The sequence below is a fragment of the Palaemon carinicauda genome, chromosome 6, assembly GCF_036898095.1.
Source record: "Palaemon carinicauda isolate YSFRI2023 chromosome 6, ASM3689809v2, whole genome shotgun sequence".
NCBI classification, from domain to species: domain Eukaryota; kingdom Metazoa; phylum Arthropoda; class Malacostraca; order Decapoda; family Palaemonidae; genus Palaemon; species Palaemon carinicauda.
Genome location: NC_090730.1, coordinates 12,659,161 through 12,686,158, shown reverse-complemented (window position 1 = coordinate 12,686,158; position 26,998 = coordinate 12,659,161). Strand labels below are relative to the sequence as shown.

Here is a 26,998-nt window from a genome sequence, read left to right as displayed (position 1 = left end):
TAATATGAAAGCAGAACTAGCAATGTTGTCGAGAGAAAATAATAATTACATTTCAAAGTAAGAAATATGAAACAGTGAAGACTTATTTTCAAATAAACTTTCAGACTTTTTTAACTTTGGCACCGTTAGTACAGCTATAATAGCAACACCAATCCTACACTGTTAAAAAAAAACCGTTATTCTAATCCGAAATTCTCCGTAAAGGTATACTGTTCTCAGCTATATTTCAGTAAAATACAGGCGACCGTAGTTTTTACCCTACTTTGTTATTATCTTTTACGGGTTGGTGACCGTAATACCACTCCTTTACGTCAATTATCCGGTTTAAAAACAGTAAATGCCAGGCAACATTTATTCCAGATTCTTTACCGTTTTTAACGCAATTTTTTAAGTGTATGCAATCAATGTACCACGCAATAACTGTTTCTGTCATACAGTCGATAACCTTGATGAAGTTATAACACTGAAATATACAAACCATTTCCTTGGTTATTGCATGTTGTCATGAAAGACTTTCAAACCTGTTATAACACCACTTCATTAAAGTTCAAGCTTGCAGCGAATGGTTTTATGTGGAACATGCTGACAAAAGCTTTTATAGTTTATATATGAAATATCTGTTTTAATGTTTTTACTGTTTTTAAAATATCTTATTTTAATTGTTCATTACTTCTCATATAATTTATTTTGATTTCCATTCCTCACTGGGCTATTTTTCCCTGTTGCAGTTCTTGGGCTTATAGCATCTTGCTTTTCCAACTAAGGTCGTAGCTCAGCTACTACTACTACTACTACTACTACTAATAATAATAATAATAATACTAATAATAATAATCCTTGGGATTTGGTTTATTTAATCAGAACATCACAGTCTAAAGGAAGAATCGGTTTATTATTGTGATATAACTTTAATCTGTCATTATTAAAGATATTCTAATTTAACATCAGGTCTCGATTGTTTGATGGATTGATTTTTCTTAACCTGCATCGCAATGAAAATGTCCACCAACGCTTGATATGAGTAATTCTTGTAATCAAGATTTTCTTAATTCATATACGCTCTATAAATGCTTTCTCAAATTACAGCCATAAAATGGAAAGTGGATGTTCAAACTCTAATATATGATTAGCTATGGGAAAACTGCCTAACAACCTAATTAGGTGGAAACAAACGGGAAAGAAACATGAATTTCTCGGTGTTATGAAAAGAACGTTTCAACATCTGTGACCTGCTTCACCTTGCTCGCTAGCACACGTGCGTGAATTACCGGCTGTAATCGTAAAAGTTCCATAATCACCAAGTATTGCGTCTCAAATTGCATATTTTCAACAGGTGTTATTTCCGCTTTATGACGTCATTACCCAGATAAAGCCAGTTAAGTTTTCCCTGTGTGAGAGGATGGAAGCTTCCGATCATAGTATTTAGCGGAATTTCCTGTTTTTCAATTTATTAAATATGCTATGCAGTATTTCCCTGATTTTCATAGAAAATAAAATGTGTTGTTTAATCTGATGTTAAGTTAAGACACCTCAGGGATTACTGTAATTGCCTTGTTTTATGTGATATATATATATATATATATATATATATATATATATATATATATATATATATATATATATATGTATATATATACAGTATACATATATATATATATATACATGTATATGTATATATATATATATATATATATATATATATATATATATATATATATATATATAATATATATATATATACATATATGATAATTAAATAGGAATGAAAGCTAGTAAGGAGTTGGAATGCTTTACACTTACACGTTCTGAAGAGTTTAATGTATATAAATACATACACACTTACATATGTATAATATATATGTAAGTGCGCGTATGCATGACTATATATATGTGTGTATTATATATGCAGTATATATACAGTATGTGTATGTATGTATGTATGTATATATATATATATATATATATATATATATATATATATGTACATATATATATATATATATATATATATATATATATATATATATATATATATATATATATACTGTATATGCATACATTTCAAATAATTTTGTTTGGAACAATAAAGAAAATTAGATGGTTTTTTCTCTGTCAACAACAGAAGCACTGAATAATGTAACCAATCAAACAAGCAAGTTTTTGTAATAAGTTATCAATTTCAGTAAGAATCAACATTGTAATCTAATTCAACTCTCTTTTTCCTTTCCCTCAGGTTAATGATTCCCTTGGCGCCCGCAGAGGGGCGAGGTTCTTCAGGCATGAGGAGAGTGGCGTCGACGGGAAGGTCAAGGGCCAGTACGGTTTCGTGGACGCCAACGGGGACCTCCACGTCATCATTTACGTCACTGACTCACTTGGACATAGGTAAGTAGTGCTAAGATATTACATACTTGTTATTGCTATTCATTTGGTTATAAATCGAGTTTTAATCCCATGCTTAGCATACGGATATTAAACCATATTCATATTTTTTTCCATAGGCTTCTTATTTTGTCTATTTAATTTATGTTAAGTTCAGAATGATGATAAGAATGTTAATGATACCTCAAATCAGTTCAGATTGTTCTTTACATTTATCTATGAATTCTAATAGCGAAATAATCAAACATAATCACCTTTAGCAGAGATTATCCCAATCTTTTTCATTTGCATCCTTGATAACCAACATGATACAAATACATTAGCCAGCTATTTTTAAAAATTGTACTTTCCTTTTATATTGAATCTAAGCTTTTTATTGTTATTTTCATCCTACAGAATACGAACTGAGACACACAAAATAGAAGGCTACGGTCACGAACTTACAAAGATTCTCGAAAGTGGACCTTCCACTGCTGAGGTCAAGAATCACATCGACAGAATTTTGAGCGAGCAGTCCTCTAGTGGCTCTTCAGCAACGAGTGGAACTACTGGTAAGCCGGAAATAACAACCGCTGGATTCCGTCGCACAACGCGTAGTACAGACTTACCAAACGACCCAGAACCATACTTCATTGATGAGGAACCAGACTCAGAAGCAGCCGAAACATCTCAGGAGGCCGATGCTTCATCGCAAACGCTGTCAGAGCTTGCTAAATTTGCGGCACTTGTGGATCATCCTGAGACTAAGCATGCATTAAGTCGAAATTTGGAACAATCTGCTTTTGGAAAAGCTTTTAGTTCAGTTAACACACGCCCATCTCTTTTTGATGCCAGAAGTGAACTCAGACGCACAAACTCTCACACAAGCAGAAGACATCCCCTAGCCCGTGCTTCTGTAGTTTCTCCCTCAGCTCGAAATGGAAATTCAAAATTTGTTGTTTTAAACACTACTCCACGCCCTGAAATCTTTACTGATTTCTCAACCATAAGGAAGTTTGGGAAAGACCTTTCATCATCTTCACGTAATTCCCCTACACATCCAGTTTTTGCCGACAGAGGATTGCCTTTGAGTCTGGAGACGCCCCTTCCTCAGAGTAGGTTCATTTCCCAAGATCAACAACAACAAATTCGAGATTATCTGGATCAGATTTTGAGAGGTAGCGGTACAAACATTGATGACGTTGAAGTAGCAGATATTCGAGAACTTGACACAAGTGCTGTGATTGAGGCCTTGGAATCCCTTCTCTCCAGGAGCGCACCATCCCGAGCTAAGAATATTGCAGTCTTCACCCTTCCTGAAAGAGTTATACAGTCTAATGATGACAGCCATATCATCCATGGAGAAGTTATTGATGGTGGTATTATAAATGCTAAAGAATTTATCTCTGAACAGTTAAACAGGAACAAAAATTTGATTAACGGTGGAATAATTGATGGGGGTATCATTAATGATGACATAGGAGATATTCCTAAAACATTTAATAGAGGTAACATTATAAATGGCGAGATAATTGATGGAGGGATCCTGGATGATAGCATTATTAATGGAGGCATAATCAATGGAGGTGTTATTGGGATTGAAGATTTTACTAATTTCAGGGAACCAACTACTCCTACTCCCTTTCGTAATGACAGACTTGATAAGGAAAGACTAATGAATCTCATGGCATTACAAAAACTACTGGAGTCAGATAACGCGGAAACTTTCATAAGCCTCCTTAACATTGAGAGGGTAGTTCAGTCTCCAAACATTGACAGATTAACTAAAACTATGATTTTAGACAGAATGCTGGCGTCAGGTGATGTAGAAACTATCAACAAAGTGCAGCACCTTAAAAGAATAGTAGGAACGAACCCAAGAGACCAACCAATTATTGACTTGCTAAAAAAGAAATCACTGGATTTTGAGGCTGAGACAAATAAAGAGCAAGTGACAGACTCATTTACTAATGAGAGTTCAGAGTTTTCAGAGGAAACAGACAACCCTTTATCTAAGTCAGGGAAAAAGTTAGAAAAAGATACAGAGAACCTTATGAAAACAGAAAACAAAGATAAAACCTTGAGTTCTGATATAGAAGTGAAAGAAACAGAGACTCTTACACCTAACTCAGATAACAATGATATGAAGAGCCTTGAAAAGAGCTCTGAGATATCAAATAGCACAGAAGATCGTGGAAAGGACATAGGCTCTGATTCTGAGAAAGACCAAGATAAGGAAGCAGAAGAAGCTTTGTCATCTTCATCAGAAGAAAATGACCTCGATCTAAATGCTCGCCAAAAAGATCAGGAAACAACTACTGAACCTACAGTGATAAGAGGCCCAGATGCTATCCGTATCATACCTTCACCAGATCTATCAACGGGAAGGCCAGGATTACTAAATCAAAGGCGACCTGTATCTTCACAGCGTCAAAACCAAATATCAAGACCAAATACTGATTTCAATGTTGACTATGATGGTGGTGAAAGTGGTGGGAACGATTTTGGCCTGATATCCCCGCAGGCTAATTGGGCAATCCGTCCTTTTTCAATAGCCTCGCTCTCCCCCCACCGATCCCCTGTCTTTATTAATTCTACAGTCTATGTCACTACCACTGCAGCACCAGCCCTCTTTGGAATTGAAGGGTCTCAGCAGCCCCGTTTGATCAGACCTGACCTTACAGGATTAGGAAAATCTGAATCTTCAAAACCTTTCCTTAATCGTCCTCGACTTAACAATAATGAGGCTCCATTAGATGAGAGTGATGTTAAATCAGAAGAGCCTGCATTTAACTCAAGTTTAACAGTTAGCAAGGATGGGAAAGCTATTGACAGCAATAGTAGTAGTGCTTCTAACACAGCAAAATCTCAGGAACAAACAATAACAAGAACGGATGTTGAAACAACGAATGTTGGAACAACGAATGTTGGAACAACGAATGTTGCAACAGCAAATGTTGAAACAACGAATGTTGCAACAACGAATGTTGAAACTAGTGCTAAACTTAAAGTAACTACTCCTCCAACAAGCCAACCAGAAAATGTGGTCACAAATCCACCTCCACAAACTCAGCCAGTACCTGTGATTACCCCTGTGCCACAAAATCCTCCGCCTCCCCCAACGTTTCCAACAACTCCAACACCAATTATACCAGTTGCGGTTTCACCGCCGAGGGCATCACCTTACCCAACACCCTATCAGCTACCAAATGACAAAGTACCGGACATTCAAAATGTTCAAATAAGCACACTGCCTGCACTTCCTCCAATTATTGAGAATCTACCGCCAATCCATGTGACAACTGTCTTACCTCCCTTCTTCCATCATCATCATCATCGACCACATGTAACCACACCATTGCCCTATCATAATAGGGGTTTCTCTCATTCGCAAGCGCCTGGTGCGGGCTTGCAACATTTCCATCATAGGCAAGGAGCTCACACAAGACATGGAAGGGAATTCCCTCTACACCCAAGGAATGCAGCCAATTTTTCTGCTACCAATGATCTATTTCATGACCTGACCCATGACCGACCACCTCCACCACCCGAGTTCCCCCGGGAAAACCAGGGTGATTCTTCTCGCGGTCGAGATGGGTCTCATGGCCAGCCCCAGCCTAGAGACAGACCTTTCATCCCAATCCAAACGCCAACGCACACAATATCATCAGGTCCTCATCACGTTTTCATCCAAAAGAACGCCCCCAGACATTCCGCAACGGCCCATTCCGTAAACCCGACGGGGAAGAATCATCGCACAAGAGAAGCCTCGAGTATTGACAACATCGAACCCGTGCTGCACAGCGGACCTCCGCTTATTCCCTCCCCACAACCGGTATTACGACGAGGCCGGGCATCGTCCCAAAGGTTACCCAGCTACCGTTTGAAACGTAGACATGAAAGAAGAGCAGCCAGCAGGAGGATGGGGTCGGGGCAGGAGATGTGGTGACCGGAAACCATTAACATATTGCTTTAATTTATAATCAAGATTACTCACTGTATATGTGTGATGGCACGTTATGTCTGGATATATTTTGGAGTTCTATATTGTATTTAACTAGGATGATATTGCTATGTTATTCAATGATCAACATTACTGTATTATAATTGGGTTTGGCAATAATTTTCATCAAAGGGAGATTCATTAAAGTTGATTTATTGATCGCAATTATTGGAAGTTTTTAAAGTCTAAAATAATATTTAAATCTAAAGATATTATTATTATTATTATTATTATTATTATTATTATTATTATTATTATTATTATTATTATTTTTATTATCATTGGAGATGAAGTCCAAAATAAATTTTATTAAAATTCATCAGGTGTAAAATATATTCTCGAAGTCATTAGCATGATTATTTATGTGTTTACTTTGATCAGGAATAGCTTTTGTTGAAACATAGAGATTCTACTGTCCAACTGCCCTTTGAGAAGAGACATGACTATGGCCTCTGTAAATAACTGTAGACTTAAGATATCTGTCAAAAGTGTTGTACGGATTCTATTATAATGTATTATATTATATTTTTGCACAGCCTTAGAGTTGTATCATGTAAGACGAGCATCTAATAAATATCATACTGATATTTCGTTTGTTTCTCAAATTCCATTTATCTATGTAATAAAAGTAATTGATGAAATTGTAATTGTTGAAATTTGCTGGTCTGCTACTTGATGGTAATCAGGTATTGACTCGGTAATAGAGCAGATTTGATTTGGAATAACTAACATCAGAAGGATATTGTACCTTAAATGACAGGATAGGATTAGAAATGAAACTAAAAGAGACATTACTCGTGTGCCATATGTGGATGAGATCATGATGAGGTGTAGATGGAGATGGTTTGGACATGCTCTCCCCACTCCCCAAGAGATATTAGTTTACCAAACGTTCAGCTGGGAGCCACAAGGCATAAGAAGAGTTGGAAGAACCAGGCCTACATGGCTGAGGACTATGAAGCGCGAAGTAGGAGATGATGAATGAAGTATTTTATTAAAAACCCAAGATAGAGACGACTGGCGAAATCTAACCGAGGCCCTTTGCGCCAACAGGCGTAGGTGGAGATGATGATGATACCCAGCTAAGAGCTGTTGTTCCGGGAGTTTATGCTTTCGCTGAATAGGAATACAATTTCAACATAAAAGCATCTAATCGAACTGACTCCTGTATGTTCGGGCTTGAGAGAGAGAAAACAAAGAAAATATATAGAGATGAGGAGAGAAAGTGAGAAGAAGAAAATGTAAATATATTGGGATGAGGTGATGACAAAAGAAACTTATGTGAAGAGAAAATGCATAGTGGAGAGAGAGAGAGAGAGAGAGAGAGAGAGAGAGAGAGAGAGAGAGAGAGAGAGAGAGAGAGAGAGAGAGAGAATGACATTACAAGACCCCAATACTACGTCATAGATCTCAAATTCATCCATTTTGGAAAGTCAAACTTTTTGAGAATGTTAGGTGACTGAGCCTATCATGTCAGTACAGCATAGTCTTATTGGACTTTCTCAAAAAAGGTTTTAACCCTCATCACCAGGTTGGTTTACAGTAGGCCTACACCTGTAACATTAACTCGACGTCAGGAAATTAATTTACAACTTATTTATCAATTCAATAGATTGTTAAGGAGACGTTAGGTTAGGTTTGGTTAGGTTAAGAAATTGAGTGTTAAAGACTGAACATTTTACAAGTAGGCCTATTCTACAATCAGTTTTCCTGATGCTGTTTTGATTTCTTAACAGTCCAATGATTCCAGTTTATAAAGGAAACTATGATGAAGACAAGAAGCCTATTCTCAATTGCTTTCCGCCCTGGCAAAAAGAAGTTCTGAATGTGATTTTTTACGCTGATAAGACCACTTCTGTATGCGGTGTTTAATTCATTTTTTATAACAAAACAAACATACAAAGGAAATTCAAATCTATATACATAGCCTATACATTGGTATCTACTATGTATTCTTTTTGGATATCTGACTTGAAGTTCAATAAATGTGAACTCAAAATTCTCAACCTTACCTCACAAAATATTCTAAATGGTAAATATAATGAGTATGATAGAAATAATAGTGATAATAAAAATTATAAAAAAAATCATATGTGCATTTTCACTTCTAAAAGAAAATAAAAGTATGATTACTGAAGGGATAGTCTGTAATTGATAAACATTTAAATATCTAAAAGATATAGAAAATAAGAAAATATTCTTCTCAAGCTACTTAAAGTTTGAATCAATGTTGCTTACATACTTTGTCTATGCCAGTAAGTGATAGGTAATGCCAATAAATGGTTATTTTTATTTCTGAGCTACAAGCCCAGTTGGAAAAGTAGGATACTATAAGCTCAAGGGCTCAAACAGGGAAAATAGCCCAGAGAGGAAAGGAAATAATCTACAAGAGAAGTTTAAGAACAATAGCTTTAAAATAGATTTTGAATATATAAACTATGAAAACTTCAGAATAACAATAGGAAGAGAACTCTAACCAAAGACAGTGGAAGCCCATGGTATAGAGGCTAGGGCATTACCCAAGACAAGAGAATAATGGTTTAATTTTGGAGTGTCCTTCTCCTAGAAGAGCTGCTTACCATAGCTAAAGAGTCTCTTCAACCCATACCAAGAGGAAAGCCACTAAACAATTACAGTGTAGTAGTTAACCTCCTCAGTGAAGAAGAATTGTTTGATATTCTCAGTGTTGTCAAGTGTACAAGGAAAGAGAAGAATGTGTAAAGAATAGGCCAGACTGTTCTGTGTATGTGTAAGCAAAGGAGAAATGAGCCGTAACCAGAGAGACGGGTCCAATGTAGTACTGTCTATAGGACCCAATACCTCTCTAGCGGTAGTATCTCAACGGGTGGCTGTTAATCTGACTGTATATTTATTTCCCTTTTGTAGGTCACAGAATGAAGACTAGACACAAGGGGAAAATTAGGAGAAACCCTATAGCTGTATTTGGCTATGTCAGTCATCCAATTTTTTAAAATTTGTGTTCGACTCCATTCTGGCATACTTGAAATTGTACATTACTCGCACAAAATTACATCGTAGCTATCTTATTTTTGCAACATGAAAAGTCAAATAATTGCAAGCAGATACAAGTGCTGAATGGTATAAAAAGGGAAAAGATGTGCCTTTTTCTCAATTCTTCTATTACAAAAAAAAAAAAAAAAAAAAATCAACAAGAATAGCGTGGACGATGTCTCATTTGTAAGTAAACTAATCCCTAACCATCTTCTGGAATCAGCCAATTAAGCTAAACTGTATTAAATTTAGTTCTGTTCATACCTACAAAAGCTTCGAAAATTTTTAGTGGCATCATCTTTCATCACAAAGGAAAGGTCTGAAAAAGTGTTAATTGGATCCAGACAACATTGTATCCTCCACTGTGATTAGTCTCTGATGCCATGGTCAACCTCACTGCAAGTTTAGAGCAACCAGGTGCAAACCGAAGGGCAGTGATCCTTTGAAAAGGTTGCCTGAAATCTGTGTAATGAAGAGATATTTTAAATCATTCATATTGTCTGTTGTGTTGTATAAGCTGAATGTATTATGAACAGATACGATAAATATTACTACAAAACGAATTACGAAAGGTCCTGTGGAGAGTAGGGTTCCTCTGCAGCATAGGACAAAAAAAAAATAATAAATAAATAAAATAAATCCAGCCCTTAGAATACTACTTTAAGATAAGCAATAATTTGCGTCTATGGATCTATCGTATAGACAGTCTCCAAAATAACTTCCCGAGTTTTCCTAATGAGATATATATATATATATATATATATATATATATATATATATATATATATATATATATATATATATATATATATATATATATATATATAAGTCAATCTCATAAAATGAAGCAATTAGCTCAAACCTCATTTGAAAAGAAAGTATCCACGTTTGCAGACGGTTGGGAAGTTGCGCCTATGGTCAAGATACCAACGGTGTCTTGATCATACGAGGAAAACGGGTAGAAGAAGAGCGTTGACAACTCTTCAGTACTTGGAACTCCATATATATTCATTTTAAGAATTATATCCTGAAAGATTTAACGAAGAAAACTCAACACAGACGGAGAAGGTTTAGGGCATTTTGTTAAAATTATGAGCAAAAAGCTAACTACAAACAAGTAAGCAATTGCCAAATACGTATTAAAATCTACACGTTACTTTTCCAGTTAAGTTACACATAAAACTACTCAGTTGAACTCAAGTGGTAAAAGTCTTGAATAACGAAAACTGTTGAACGTCTTGAATACTGAAAACTGCCAAACGTCTTGAATACTGAAAACTGCCAAACGTCTTGAATACTGGAAACTGCCAAACGTCTTGAATACTGAAAACTGTCAAACGTCTTGAATACTGGAAACTGCCAAACGTCTTGAATACTGAAAACTGCCAAACGTCTTGAATACTGAAAACTGTACTACTTCTGCTTTCAGAATATGGCAGTTATCGTACTTTCCTCACTAATCAATCAACCACAACATTTTTCGTTTCACTAACTTAAAATGTAAGTTACTAACAAGGAAGTGAAATGATTTCTCTACCTTTCATACAATATGATCGGTTTACATTATAGCTTTCCATTGGTTACATAGGCAAAAAAATATACTTTTCAAATTCAAAAGAAAAAGAAATATAGCAACTAAACTGTGCCCAAAACGATAAGCAGCAGTAGCGAAGGCGTTGGAAATAGATGCATCCAATCTGGTATCATAATCGGTGGTAAATATGCCATCTGTTTTCACATCCAAGTCCAGGCTATTTATCACAAATCGAAAAGAAACAAAGTAAATTTTAAATCTGTAATTAGATCTCTCTCTCTCTCTCTCTCTCTCTCTCTCTCTCTCTCTCTCTCTCTCTCTCTCTCTCTCTCTCTTGGCAAAAAATCATTATATATAAACAGGAAATAAAGATATTGTGTTTCTGATACGAATCAAGTTGGAAGAAGTGGTGAAATAAACTACAATTCAAAGAGTTGAGAATTGCTGTAGGTTGATAGCTGAAGAGAAGGATGAAGCGCTCTGGTAACTACAGTTATAACTAAGAGGTACTCGTCAGCTGATGAAGTTTTCCGGGAATGTATAGCCATATACTATAAGTAATTGTTGAGATCACTGCTGAAATGCTTTATATATTTTATCTGGATGCTGTTATTGTATAATGCCTATTCACTTTATAAATGACATTATAAGGAGAAAATGGTTTCAAGTAGGCCTACATGAAAAAATACCTCTAAAATAGCTGCTTTGGTTATGTTTTCCTAACCGCCCCCCTTTTTGAACTTGCTGGATCCGCGCTTGGGAAGGGCGAGGGGGAGGTTGCAGATTAGGGGTGATTGGAAATTGGGGTGAGGGACATGCTACTCTTTCAGTATCCTCCAAAACTGCAATTCCAGCTTTGGTTTCATTTTTCAGTTATCCATGCACACACATGCACAAGTAAATACTTTGATGTATAGACACTCATCTATATAATATATAAGATGGATATAAAATACATAACTGGCAAAGGCATATAAGATACAAACACACAAATACACAATATAGAAATGCATGAAAATGTATGCGGGGTAATTTATGAATTTGCAACCAGTAGAAAAACGAAGAGAAGAAGAAGATACGCCATCTAGTTACTTTTTGAGATCAGTTGTTGACAAAGACAATTTGTCAGTCGTCTTTTAGAGTTAGCAAGTGGAAACGTAAGTGTATCTACGTCATATTCGCGTATTGTGGTTGGTGTAGAAGCTGAATATTCACTGTGTAATTGCTCCAATGTTTAGCGATGACAGGAGCAACGATAAATGAAACAAGGATGTAAATAGACCTTTAAAAGCGTTTTTTATTTAATGGGCGAAAAATCTACCGCGTGTTAGGTGATGGCTGCTTGATATCGTAAGTAAACATTGCTGATGGCGATTACGAATATCGTGGTAGTGCTGGTTCATTTGATGATGATTATAGTAGGATGGACAGCCATCGCCTCTCCTGGCTGTTGGTGAGTGTTCCAATAATTGATTTTGATCGGACAGCAATTGTCGATACTCGAAAGGCCTGCGTGAAAACCGCCTGGCTTTAGAAAACGGTGTTGACAAGGTTTCGTAAACTTTTGTAACTTTAGTTTATGTGCGTTATAATAAGAGGATGATATTCAGAATTAGGAATAATAGGTTGACAGAGACATTTTATAGAATACAAGGAACAATTCTGTGTTTAAATTTCTTCTGTAGGATAAATTTGTGTCGAGTTATGTGGCCAGGTGGTCGTTTCGTGTTCTACTTGTTAGGATGTGACGGACATTATATTGAAAATGGGAATTTTGAGACGAGTCACGAGTGCTTTGAAAGTAAGACATTTCTCTTTATGTGTTCCTTGCAAACGCTCGTTGTTTACTGCTTCAATTTTTTAAAGATGAAGCTTGTCGTCAATATTTTATCTTTCCGTCGGTTACCTAAATAAAATGCTATGTGGTATTTCTAAAGATTGTTAATATTAATACTATTCACATTTGAATTAATCGACTGTCTTATTCCCTTGAGGTAGAAACTTGCATGTGATCCTCCTAAAAGGTTTTGTGTTCACGTATAGTAACCATAGATATACGATGGTAACAGTTTTACGTGATGAACATTTAATATTGGTATGTACGATAATATCAGTTGATGACAGTGCATGATGGATTTAGCTAAGATTTTCGATTTACAATATTACTGAGCTTTGTGAATTCATTTAAAAAATATATTTATTGGATAATCCTTATGCGGTGTTGCTTATTTGGTGTTATGATATTTTCAAAATAAAATACCTTTTCACTATCGGATCTGGGTGTGGGGTCGCCACCCCCCTCCCCTTTTTTCAAGAAAAAAAAAAGCTTGACTGCTAAACTTAGGGTTTTCTAGAAAAGAGTTGACTGTTAAACTTAGGGTTTTCTAGAAAAAAGTTGACTGTTAAACTTAGGGTTTTCAAGAAAATATTTTGACTTAACCTATAGTTTTCAAGCAAAAACATTGACGGTTAAACTTGGGGTTTTCAACAACAAAAAAGTTTAACAGTTAAACTTTGTGTTTTCAAGAAAAAAAAAGTTTGACTGAAACTCGGCATATGGGTGGAAAAATATTTATTTTTTTCAATTATCTTTATTTTTAAATTTCATCCTTTATCAATTTATTTTGCTTTTTACAATTTTTGCTACGACGGCCTCTTGCTCAAAAGTTAAAAAACTATTTGTGAGTTAGCATTTGAAGGCAAATCTATGATAGTCATCAGCTTAGTTACAAAACCACTTTAATAACAAATATGTAGTCAATATGATCTCTTATATCCTTCAAAGGACAAGTGGCTTAAGTTTATTTTCTTTTTGTGTTGACTCTTATGCATAGCTGATTTAAAAAAAAAAAAAAAAATCCTCCCTTTATGTCTTTATGTCCGAGCCAATTTGAAGTCATGAACCATTGATAGCTGAATGCATGAAATTCACGCGTGTTAGTTTTGATATTATAAATAGCCCTTTGTTTAAAGATGTCTTAATCGTTTAGCATCCACAACAGACTAGCTAGGTTAGTGCAACAGCATGGGAATCAGCTCAATTGTCTTGACTAATTTCAGTATATATATATATATATATATATATATATATATATATATATATATATATATATATATATATATATATATATATATATATATATGTATATATATATGTATATATATATGTATATATATATATATATATATATATGTATATATATATGTATATATATATGTATATATATATATGTATATATATATGTATATATATATATGTATATATATATGTATATATATATGTATATATATATGTATATATATAATATATAATATATAATATATATATATATATATATATGTATATATATGTATAGAAGATAGTGTACATAAGAGTAAGTGATTTTATTCACGTATTTTATTTGCGTATTCAAGAGATGTAAACCAAGCGAACGGGCATACCCCCTTGCTCTCTATGGCTTCCCAAGTTACTTAGTCACACCATTGATTCTGCCTTCTCGCGAAGCTAAATAAACTTCTGATTTGATCTACTTACCTGGTCAATACCTTTAACATCCTTGTTTCATTCAATTTGGTGTAATCCAAGTCAATTGATATTCACTGTTATCTTGGTCCACTTAGTGAGTCATCAGCAGCCATTGCCTGACCCTACCTGGTCCTAGCTTAGGTGGAGAGGGGGCTTGGGCGTCGATCATATGTATAGATGGTCAGTCTCCAGGGCATTGTCCTGCTTACTAAGGCAGTGTAAGTGTCCCTTGCCTCTGCCATTCGTAAGCGGTCATTAAACATTTAAATGTTTACAGATCATTTTCTAATTTGCGATTTGAGTGACAGTTTAAATATGAAAATAGTAAATTTTCGGTCCATTAGAATGGAGCAAACGCCTTTTAAATGAGAAAGGATTATAGGAACAAGGAGCGAAGAATAAGGGGGTAATTCAAGGCAAGTAAGAGATTAAATCATCGGGGTTATTCATTGTCAGCTGATCCTGTTTTCTTTTGCACTTTGAATGAAACAAGTCGACACAGAAGAAAAATTCTTTCAACTTGACCTACATCTCATAAGGATGAAGGAAACCAATTGGAAAACCGAATGTATCAGGAACTTGTAAATAAATGCTTCATAGAATCCTTCAAGGATTTGAATCCTTCAAAGATCTAACTCCTGTCTATAACCTATATTCATACATTTATAACTGGCGATGAATTCTTGGCCCACGTCTTTGGGTCGCCTATACACATACATATGGATATATGAGAATTGAACACACAAAAAAAAAAAAAAAAGATAGTAAAACCAAAAGCGATTTATTTGTATGTGGAGATTACCTGAACTTTGGACGAGAGTTTGCCTTTATCATCACCATCATCTCCTCCTACGTCTATTGACGCAAAGGGCCTCAGTTAGAGTTCGCCAGCCATCTCTATCTTGAGCTTTTAAATCAATACTTCTCCATTCGTCATCTCCTACTTCACGCTTCATTGTCCTCAGCTATGTAGGTCTGGGTTTTCCAACTCTTCTAGTGAACTATTCTTTCTTGGGAAGTGCGAAGAACATTCCCAAACCATCTCCATATACCCCTCATCATGATCTCATCCACATATGACACTCGATTAATCTCTCTAATAGTTTCATTTCTAATCCTCCCAATATCCTTCTGAGGGCTTTGTTCTCAAATCTACAAAATCTGTTGGATATTGTTTCATTGTCATACCACGACTCGTGTCCATACAGTAACACCGATCTCACTAAACTGACATATAGCCTGATTTTTAAGTGTAATTTTAGGCGATTTGTTCTCCAAATGTTGTTTAATCTAGCAACTGTCTGATTTACTTTTTTCAATCTTTCATTAAACTCCAATTCTAAAGACTCTGTATTAGAGATCATAATTCCCAAATATTCAAATGATTCTACCTCATTAAACCTTTCTCAATTTTTTTTTCTTTTTATACAAGATTTAATCGTATTTTTTTCTTGTCAATAGTTATAGAAGGATTTATGACAGACGGGAAAAAAAATGAAGATATTTATAAGATTCAAGAACATTTATTTAAAAAATGAGTATGACACCGCTTTGATTACATCCCCACATGAGAGAGAGAGAGAGAGAGAGAGAGAGAGAGAGAGAGAGAGAGAGAGAGAGAGAGAGAGAGAGAGATATAGCTGAAAAAATGGACAGCAATTGAAATATATTGGAAAATTGGTGAATGAACATTTGAAAGTTATATTTGTTGATGTACAAATAAGGAATAAAATGGAATCGCACGCTGACGGGGTACCCAGGTGGTCGAACGACTTGTAGCGAAGTCAATGTGAACTGTGAAACTGGACAGTGAGGTGACGTCCCCCCCGACACTAGGGACTGATCACCGATGTGCCTCGCATGGCGAGGTCTTTGCCGTGGTTTGCACCCTCTGCGTAGTAGGCAGTGTAGACGTAGGGCAGTGAACCGTAATGAGACTTGAACTCACATGTGTAACGCACCTTAGTAGGTCCGCCGTAGCTAGTGCTGACTCCATCCCTGGAAGCAGGTTACCACCCCTGACTGATACCAGGTTCCTATTTGACTGCTAGGTGAACAGGGGCTAAGGGAGTAAGAAACGTGCCCAATTGTTTCTCCTCGCCCAGGATTCGAACCCGGAACTTTTCGGTGGTGAACCGAACGCGCTGCCATTACGCTACGAGGTACCCGTTCGTCTCCTCAATTTTTGACCTTCATAGCTTCGTCTTTCCCGTTTTCTATGCGTAGATGGTCATTTTTAAAGTTCACATAATTTGCATTTGTTTCCTTGTTTGTTGATTGTAGATTGAATTGCAACATAGTAATCCCAGGGGCACGGGGCTCTTGCCCTTCTGTATCCCGTAGCAAGGCCAGGAGTTCGAAAGTGAAACTGTCTGCATTGATGAAGTTGCAGTGCAACATTACGGAAACGGTAGAAGACCGGAGTTGGAGTGGGAAGTCCTTCTCATAATAAATCCTTGTCCCGGTTGGTCCTTCAAAGGTTTTCTTGTATTATACAAACGTAGGGACAACATCCCATTCCCATCATGGAATTTGGTATCATTGTGAAAAATTTAATACTAGAAGTTACATATACAGAATAAACATTCACGGCAGGATAGGCTATTCATGGCATCCAAAGATTCTGTTATTTCTCATGCATTGCTAAATTCAACTTAACTGGGGTAATCATTAAATGTTGCCATCCTTGAAAAACATTATTTTTCTTATTTTATAGCTTTGTAGGCATCTGTTATCTTTGTAATTAGCGAATATGTGGCATTAATTATACGAGATCAAATGGCTGAAAAGATAATGCGATGAAAAGAAAATTAAGCAAAGAAATTACTGGGTAAATAATTACTATTTCCTCAGCCTGTAATCTGCGTCTCGTTAAAGATTTAACTGAAGCGTCTATTTTATTGAGGTCTATCCCAATTCCACGGTTTTGTTTTAATCATTCATTTATATTTATAACATTAAATCACAAAACTATTTTAATGAATTGGAGAAAAAAAATAGTGTTTGCGGTGATTAACGTTAACCAACCAGCATGTATTTCTCCGTGTCAATTACTCTATAAAAAAATTCATAAAATTTTCTGCGTACATTTGTTTAATTTATATGAAATCAAATCTAAACCCTTAACGTACAAAAGGCAAAACAAAATAACGTTTATATGAGTTCTCCCTTCTAAGCTGCGAAAGGTTCGTTTTCTAAAATAGAAATGCTGTGAGTAGTTTTCTTTGATCGTTCATCTTGTATGCTATCTTACACTAATGTTTACACTATATGAACAGTAATGTCGATTTTTTAAAATAAGAAAATGCTTTTGATAGGATCCTTTGGTTATTTCCTGTTCACAGGTAATGGTAGCCACGTTTTTAACCAGACTGTAAAGCCATAAACTGAAACTATGGTGTGATAAATTAAGTTTCTTTTGTCCGAAACACACGACTGAAGGCCTTTATTTCAAGCTTGTATTTTCACAATGAATAAACATTATTTATAAGCATTTATCCACTCAAGATATCTCGGCTAGCATTAAGTAGGCTATGGTATCTGTAGTTGGATTGTAATATAATATCTCACGCAATTTTGTTAGTGACAGTGTCCTAGTGGTTATAAGAGTAGTTTGTATCAGGGTTAGAAGCCTGGTTTGTATTGGGCTTCAGTAACCGGGGTTCGAATCCCGGTCCCGACGACTTTGATTTTTATTTGGAAAACCAGTTATCATCAACCTTTTACGTACTGTAAAGGATTGCAGACTCAGCCTACATTTTCGGGCTTGGTCTAACGCCAATCCACACTATTGTTCCTACATAGCCAATGATAGCTTATTGCGAATAATGTTTGAAGTTGGAAATATACTTTTGATGTTATGTTATTGTTCTGTTCCTGCGGTTTTTTTTCTTAGGGGGGGGGGGTCATTTGATTTTCCGTTCACTATAATTTATTTCAGTTATCAATGGCCTTAAAAAGATCAAGAGGTATAAGTAACCTTTTTAATTAAAAGTAAAAATTCGCCTATTAATTTATATTAAACACAACGTTTTCCCATCGAGAGAAGAAACTTGAATTTGAAAATGTTAGGGAGAGATGTAAATATTTCCTTTTTCTTAGCAATTTCAATATGACCGTAGATATGGGTAAGTTTCATTCTTGAATTAAGAACAATGGCATCTTGTAACCAGTCAGCTGGAATCACTATTTTTTTTTCCTTGGTTATTATCTCTTAAGAGAGAGAGAGAGAGAGAGAGAGAGAGAGAGAGAGAGAGAGAGAGAGAGAGAGAGAGAGGAGAGAGAGAGAGAGAGAGAATGTTAGTATGAATGACAAAGACAGACAGAACCGCCAGACGTCAGTCATTTTAATGGCCACCAGAGCAGGATTTTCTTTCACTGTCACACTCCATATGCAGCCGATTACATCTCTCTCTCTCTCTCTCTCTCTCTCTCTCTCTCTCTCTCTCTCTCTCTCTCTCTGAAGGGAGCGAGAGATGGCGAGATCTCTTTGAAACCGACCTCTAAAGCTGACAGCTTTTCCAATTAGCATACTTAGAAATCTGGTGGCGGGTTTCTTTTGCTATGGTTGGGAGTCTTACAAAGGAGCGCATTCCTCGCGAAAAATTGCCATTTTGCGTAGAAACCACTTGCGAGAAACGGATCAAAAGGGATTATCATTTATCTGATGGAAAGGGTTCTAGTTTTCTAGTTTTACTTTTTTTATGGGGGGAAGGAGGCATGGGTTCATCTTTAGAGTTAATATTGAATGAGACTTCATTAAATGTAATGAATGATTCCCACGTGTTCAGTAACTAAAGTAAACTTTACCAAGGTGGATAACCTGGCTGAGGTATAGATACACTAACATAGTTGAAGTTAACAAAATTTTTGTCAGCTACAGAGAGAGGCCCAGTTTCTTCTGAGCTAAGTCAAGGTTAGATACTCTAGGCCTAGGTCTAGGGTCAAGCTTATGCCCTACTACTTCACTGACCTTACCATTGATATCACTCCAATGCTATCATAAAAATTCAAATCTCAGGCAAATCTGCTTAAAGGGAAATAGAGTTATAACGTCTAGTAAAATTGAGGTGTTGTCAAAATCCCAAATTCGGAGGACACACCCTAACCTAGGCTTAGGCTAATCGCAATGTTCTTATTCCCATCATGTTGAATGCACACCAAAATAGACGAATTGATATTACCTGTTGTTGGAGGCTGCTTGAGTATTTACCATGAGTAGAACGTAGCCACTATCGTCTCGAAGAGAGCAACCAGCTGACACAGTAATTTAAACTAAATATCAGATATATTGCCTTGTAATGCTCGGAGACCGCGTTTAGTATTGACTGCCCAGTGATAACCGTATTCCTCCTTGTTTGACTTATTCATATAATCCCGCACTCCATTCAGTCACATTAATATCTCCTGCATGGTTTAATCGTATATCTGGGTTAATCCTGCGTCACTAAACATCTTAAAAACATGTGTACGAGGCCAGAAAGCGGTGAGCGAACGAATTCGAACTTAGCGTCCGCGGTCTTTAGCCTTACTGGTAAACAAACGCTGAAATGCTAACACTTAAAAATCAGCAGTGACCACACTTACCTTCGTCGTCTGCTAATCACAACTCTAAAATTTAAGATTTTTTTTGTATATAGCCTATCTTCAATAAATATTTTTACGCTATCCACATTTTTTAAAGAAGTCATTTGAGTTGTTAAGAATTTTGTTTGATACTACCTGTAACCGCCTAGGCCTAGGCTTAGGATCAACGTTTATGACCAATAAGAGTCCTTGTAGTCTCAAAAGTCATGGAGTCCGTAGATGTTTTATTTTTTTTTCCTATTTGAAAAATCTTGTGTACATATCGAAAATATCATGAAAAAATAAATAAAAAATAAAAAAGGGCAACGAATGGGTGATCTAATCTTTGTCGAATAATGATACCGTCTCTTATGTTCCTACGATAATCAACGTGTTATGAAAACTTCCATATATCACTGAAACTATAATGTAACTTGTAAGTTACATGGGATTATTAGGCCATTACTTGACTCCTTTTTTAAACTGATTTAAATGTAATCAGGGTATGATAAAAGAGCGAAATGGCAACTATAACTTTGGCTGGAAAATACCCAGATCAGTTTCTTTTATATGGGTTAGTCATAAATTGAGAGAGAGAGAGAGAGAGAGAGAGAGAGAGAGAGAGAGAGAGAGAGAGAGAGAGAGAGAGAGAGAGAGATGATGTGGGTATGGGATGAAAACAGACTGCATATGGCTCATGTGAAGAGAGAATACATACTGTACGTAGTGTTGAGAGAAAGGAGGAGGAATATAATGTGTGTGTGAGAGAGAGAGAGAGAGAGAGAGAGAGAGAGAGAGAGAGAGAGAGAGAGAGAGAGAGAGAGAGAGAGAGATTATTACTTTCTTTTTCATTTAAGATAATCCATTAACCAGCAAAGTTAACTACCGGAATGTCATCGGTAACTTTTATGCTCCAGAGGGGTCAACATCTACTTTACCTGCAGTACGTTTCACGAACTCTTCCTCGCAACTTGTGTTCACATTTGCGTTCGCTTAGTACTTCTACTTAGACTCATTTCGCATTGGTTTCTCAGTTTTGCAGCTCAAGTAGTTTGTCTTTGTCATAGTTCTTTTAAATGGTCATACCTTCTCCATTATACGGCTCAATACGACACAGTATTCTAGAATTTCATCCTATTTTGTTGGACAGGAACTTAAGGTGTATTAGGTTTTTTTAATCCTGATCTGAATATTACTCTCTAGCACTGTCGTTCAATTAGCCTAGTTCATTAGGCATGTTGCATGAGATTTTTCATAATTCTGACCATCCTTTGCATTCAGATCTTCCTGGACAGTACCATCCTGTTCGTAATACAAGCTTAATTCTAATAGTCATGCCTTTCCCATCATGAGGCACAACACTCTACAGTATTCTAGATTTATTGCAGTTGTGAGCAAGTTGTGGAATGATCTTCCTAATCAGGTAGTTGAATCGGTGGAACTTGAAAATTTCAAACTTGCAGTACCGTAAATGTTTTTATGTTGAACAGGCTGACATTAGTCTATTATTATAGTTTATATAAGAAAGATCTATTCTAATGTTGTTGTTGTTCTTAATTTACTTAATTTTAATTGTTCATTACTTCTCTTGAAGTTTATTTATTTCCTGGTATCCTTTCCTCACTGGGCTATTTTTCCCTGTTGGAGCCATTGGGCTTATAGCAACCTGCTTTTCCAACTAGGGTTGTAGCAATTAATAATAATAATAATAATAATAATAATAATGATAAAAGTAAAAATAAAAGTAAAAATAAATAATAATAATAATAATAATAATAATAATAATAATAATAATAATAATAATAATAATAATTAATAATTAGGATTATAATAATAATAATAATAATAATAATAATAATAATAATAATAATAATTAGTTTTTCTTTCTCGGTCTGGAGAAGTCAGTCTCGAACTGATACTTCTTCACACATTTGCAGATGAATGTTTTAGTGTTAATCGCCATTATTCTGTTATTTGTTACTTCTATGCTGTACCATCAATCTCTCAAGGTAGAACTCAAAATCATCAATGATAAAGTTATTTGTTTTTTTGAAGTCCATACGGAAACAATGCAGCTCGTTTTCAACTCCTGGTAATTCACTTTCAATTATTACATAACAAAACTATTTTATTTGCAAAGAGTTTTACAAATTTCGCTTGGTAAGGATAGAAGAGACTCTTTAGCTATGGTAAGCAGCTCTTCTAGGAGAAGGACACTCCAAAATCAAACCATTGTTCTCTAGTATTGGGTAGTGCCATAATCTGTGTATTATGGTCTTCCAATGTCTTGGGGTAGAGATCTCATGCTTGAGGGTACACTCGGGCACACTATTGTATCTTATTTCTCTTCGTCTGGTTTTGTTAAAGTTTTTATAGTTTATCTAAGAAATATTTATTTCAGTGTTATTACTGTTCATTAAATATTTTATTTTTCCTTGTTTCCTTTCCTCACTGGGCCATTTTCCCTGTTGGAGTCCCTGGGCTTATAACATCCTGCTTTTCCAACTAGGGTTGTAGCTTAGCAAATACTACTAATACTACTACTACTAGTACTACTACTAATGATGATAATAATAATAATAATGATAATAATAATAATAATAATAATAATAATAATAATAATAATAATAATAATAATAATTCCATACAAATAAAATTTGGCTAAACCTATTTTTAGTTTTCTAAAGAGTGAAGTATATATCCTCTTAATTCAATTAACTTATAATAATAATTCCCTGACTCCACGTTATAAAACGCATCATCCGTCTTCACATTAATATAATTTATATATTAAACTCTTTCATTATTTTTCTTAGAACCGAATAATCTTTGACGCAAAGACTCCTTCATCTTAATAAGAGTGATGAAACCCAGACGTTCGACGTCGGGGGTGAATCATTCAATGAAAGGGGGCGCCGTTTTCAAAGATTATGCTGCAGATAGTACAAGGAATGGAAAAAAAGGGATTACCGAGGAAGCCATGATATATTTAGAGCAAGAAGAAGAAGAAGAAGAATATATTTAGAAAAAGAAGAAGGAGAAGAATATATTTAGGATAAGAAGAAGAAAATATATTTTGAAGGAGAAGAAAATATATGAAACGAAGAAGAAGAAGAATATATTTAAAAGAAGACGAAGAAAAAGAAGAAGAACAATATATTTAGAAGAAGGAGAAGAAGAAAAAGAATATATTTAGAAGAAGAAGAAGAAGAATTTATTCAGAAGGTGGAGGAGAAGAAGAAGAAGAATATATTCAGAAAAAGGAGAAGAAGAAGAATAAACTTCCAACTTCGATTTTTGTACGATTAAATGTATTGGTTGACGAAACTAAAAAGAAAAAAAAACAAGTTAAAAGAAAAGATAGCCTGGTATTCTATTTAATCACTTCGATCGGGCCTAGAAGGACTGACAGCCATCCACATTAGCATCTCACATTTTTCCCACATTCTATGACCATACTAAAGACCTCTAATAGCCTCTGTATTGGATCATTAAATAAAACTAGCTCGCTTACATGGAAGACCACCCAAGTCATTTCCTTTGACTCTCATTTCCTTTCCTAACCCCCCGTCCCCCAACTCCGTCATTATCTTTCTTCCTTTCCCTTCCCACATCTCCGGTTCACGCTTAGATCATGTCGGTGATGACAGTATTTAGTATATCAGTAATTCCTTCCGTCTGTGTGTGTGCGTGTGTAGAGTTTAGTAGAGTCTCTTCGTGTGGAGGAAGTCTTTTGCTTGTTGAAGGTTTAGCCTATAGAACGGCACCTCACGATGTATCTCTTTCGGTATTCAGATCTCATCACTTTTTCTTTATTTTTCTTTCATTTCCACGAAAGTGCATTTCTTTTATCCCTCATTAATGACTTGTTTTATATCCAATTGGGTAATAAGATCGCCTCTTATCAATACTCCTTTATTCCAACCATACAATGTATGGTTTGACTTCTTTTAAGTCTGGTTTCTAAACTCTTTTATTCTCGTCTTTCTTCTCTGAATAATAAGTTCCCTGTGACAGTCACGTGACGGCTCTCTTGTGTGCATCGTCTGCTGCATTCATCGGGTGGTGTGTGGTCGGAGAAAGTTCAAGAGAGGGAAGCGGGGGTAGGGGGGAGGGTGACAGATCCATGGGGAAGAAGATGGGTGGGGTTGATACAAGGGGGGTCGAGGGGTTTTGGGCTAAGGAGAGCTGTGCACGCCATAATGTGAAATGAAAGCCATAAGAGCATGAATTAAAAATCTGAAATAAAAATATAAAAACAGTGTTTTATTCTATTCTTCAAATTCATTCATTTGTATTTTTATTTATATTAGGTTGATAATGTTTTAATTTTGAGGCTATTGTGATGCATGTATCTGAATTTCTGAGACATCAGCAACAGTTGTTTAGTATTACAAAGATAACTTTCTTTGTGGCAATATTTATCATTTACACTCATTGAACTTCCATAAAGTTCATATTGTTCACGTAAGAGTAAATTTCCTTTTATATTTATATATGTATATATATATATATATATATATATATATATATATATATATATATATATATATATATATATATATATATATATATAAATATAAAAGGAAATTTACTCTTACGTGAACAATATGAACTTTATGGAAGTTCAATGAGTGTAAATGAGAGAGAGAGAGAGAGAGAGAGAGAGAGAGAGAGAGAGAGAGAGAGAGAGAGAGAGAGAGAGAGAGAAGGGAATAAGCAAAACAGAAATGCAGAAGTGAAAAAATGTAAGCTAACTTCAAAGCGAGATGACCAGACTACAAGCAGTGAACGGGGAAAACAAGGTCATGGCTTGTCATAGAAGTAGTACATGGTTCGGCCATGTTCCCTCCTCTCCAACTCTACAAGTAATGTATTTACCTCTCGCTAAGCAAAGCTACTCCTTCTATCCTATCTAATATGATTCCTCTGTATTTGAACATCGCCATCCTGTTCGTAATACTAGGCAGGCGGTTAATTCTATAGTCGCGACTTCTCCATCATGAGGTTCAATACTGCACAGTATTCTAGAAATTTTATTCCGGCTGCGACCAAGTTTTGGAATGATCTTCCTAATCGGGTAATTGAATCAGTAGAACTTCAAAATTTCAAAGTTGCAACAAATGTTTTTTTTTATGTTGAACAGGCTGACATATGTTTTTTATACTTATGTATGAATTATCTGTTTTAATGTTGTTAAATTTTTTTAAAATGTTTTATTTTGATTTTTCATTACTTCTTATATCGTTTATTTATTTCCTTGTTTCCTTTCGTCACTGGGCTCTTTTTCCCTGTTGGAGCCCTTGGGCTTATAGCATCTTACTTTTCCAATTAGGGTTGTAGCTTGGCTGGTAATAATAATAGAGTAATAATAATAATAATAATAGTAATAATAATAATAATAATAATAATAATAATAATAATAATAATGATGATAATAAAAATAATAATAATAATATAATATAAAGATGATAAGAAGTATGAAGACTTTCTTGCCTTTTTTCCATCCACATTACTGTTCGTTATTACGGGATGTTTGCCGGTTATCGGAATTTTTATAACCGAGAATTACCGTTTTTTCGATTCGAAACGGATATTAATCAATCGTTGTAACGTTGGGGTTGTGGTGGCCGATGTGGTAACGTCCCTGACTGATGAACGCCAGACTGGGGTTCGAGTCCTGCTCAAACTCGTTAGTTTTTCTGGCCGCTGCAACCTCACCATCCTTGTGAGGTAAGCATGGTGGGTTGCAGGGAGCCTATAGGTCTGTCGGCTGAGTCATCATCAGCCATTCCCTGGTCCTCCTTGGCCCTATGATGGGTGTTTTTGGGGGAGCCTATTGGTCTATCTGCTGAGCATTCAGCAGCCAGTGCTTGGCCTTCCTTGGTCCTAGCTTGGGTGGAGAGGGGCTTGGGCGCTGATCATATGTATAGATGGTCAATCTCTAGGGCATTGTCGAGATCGATGTCACTGTCCCTTGCCTCTGCCATTCATGAGCGGCCTTTAAACCTTTAAACGTCCTAAAAATCATCATCAAACCGAATGAAGTCACCCCGCTCATGGCCGGACCACCAAATCCTTATGAACTATGTCGCAAAGTTGGTCCCGATACCGAACAGGGCATTTATTGAATAATTTTCCATTTTATCGCCTTGTTCATTTGTAGGGAAGTTGAGATAAGCTTTTGGAGGAGGGAGGGAAGATGAGATGTGGCAGTATCACTAACACTTTGTAGGGGAGTCAGATTGGAGAATCAAAGCTCTGATAACTACTTTGTCTATTCATCCAATGAGGATGCTAATTACAAAGACACAATGCCCATTATTATCATTATTATTATTATTATTATTATTTTCTAAGCTGCAACCCTAGGTGGAAAAGCAGAATACTATAAGACCAGGGGTTCCAATAGGGAAAATAGCCCAGTGAGGAAAGGAAACAAGGAAAAATAAAATATTTTAAGAAGAGTAACAACATTAAAATGAATATCTCCTATATAAACTATAAAAACTTTAACAAAACAAGAGGAAGAGAAATAAGATAGAATAGTGTGCCCGAGTGTACCCTTGAGCAAGGAACTTTACTCCAAGACCGTGGAAGACCATGGTACAGAGGCCATGGCACTACCTAAGACTAGAGAACAATGGTTTGATTTTGGAGTGTCCTTCTCCCAGAACTGCTTACCATAGCTGAAGTCTCTCTTCTACCCTTACCAAGAGGAAAGAGGCCACTGAATAATTGCAGTGCAGTAACCCCTTGGGTGAAGAAGAATTGTACATTATGTAATAATAAAAATGAGTATTTGCGTTATGCATATACTCGATCACATACAGTAAACACGTATTTAATAGTGTGTGGCTATGTCAGATCATGAATGTATGTTTGTTTGTATTTATTGATGAAAATGACAGTAATATACTGGCTATATCACTGATCCTTTGGGTAAAGAATTTAAGTAACATTGGCTCTGGCTGATGCAAAGATGAATAACTAACAA

General features: G+C 35.6%; 1 protein-coding gene and 1 pseudogene across 1 annotated transcript in view; one reads left to right on the top strand and one right to left on the bottom strand.

Annotated features, from left to right (window-relative positions):
* LOC137641959 (serine-rich adhesin for platelets-like) overlaps positions 1 to 6,492 on the top strand; it is a 37,994-nt gene extending 31,502 nt beyond the window's left edge. Inside the window, exons 2-3 of the mRNA XM_068374528.1 lie at positions 2,234 to 2,385; positions 2,779 to 6,492. Of these exons, the coding sequence (XP_068230629.1) occupies positions 2,234 to 2,385; positions 2,779 to 6,310 (3,684 nt within the window). The 3' untranslated portion in view covers positions 6,311 to 6,492. The remainder of the gene's footprint in view (positions 1 to 2,233; positions 2,386 to 2,778) is intronic.
* Positions 1 to 19,950, bottom strand: part of LOC137642869 (uncharacterized) — a 443,369-nt pseudogene extending 423,419 nt beyond the window's left edge.
* Positions 19,951 to 26,998: the final 7,048 nt, after the last annotated feature.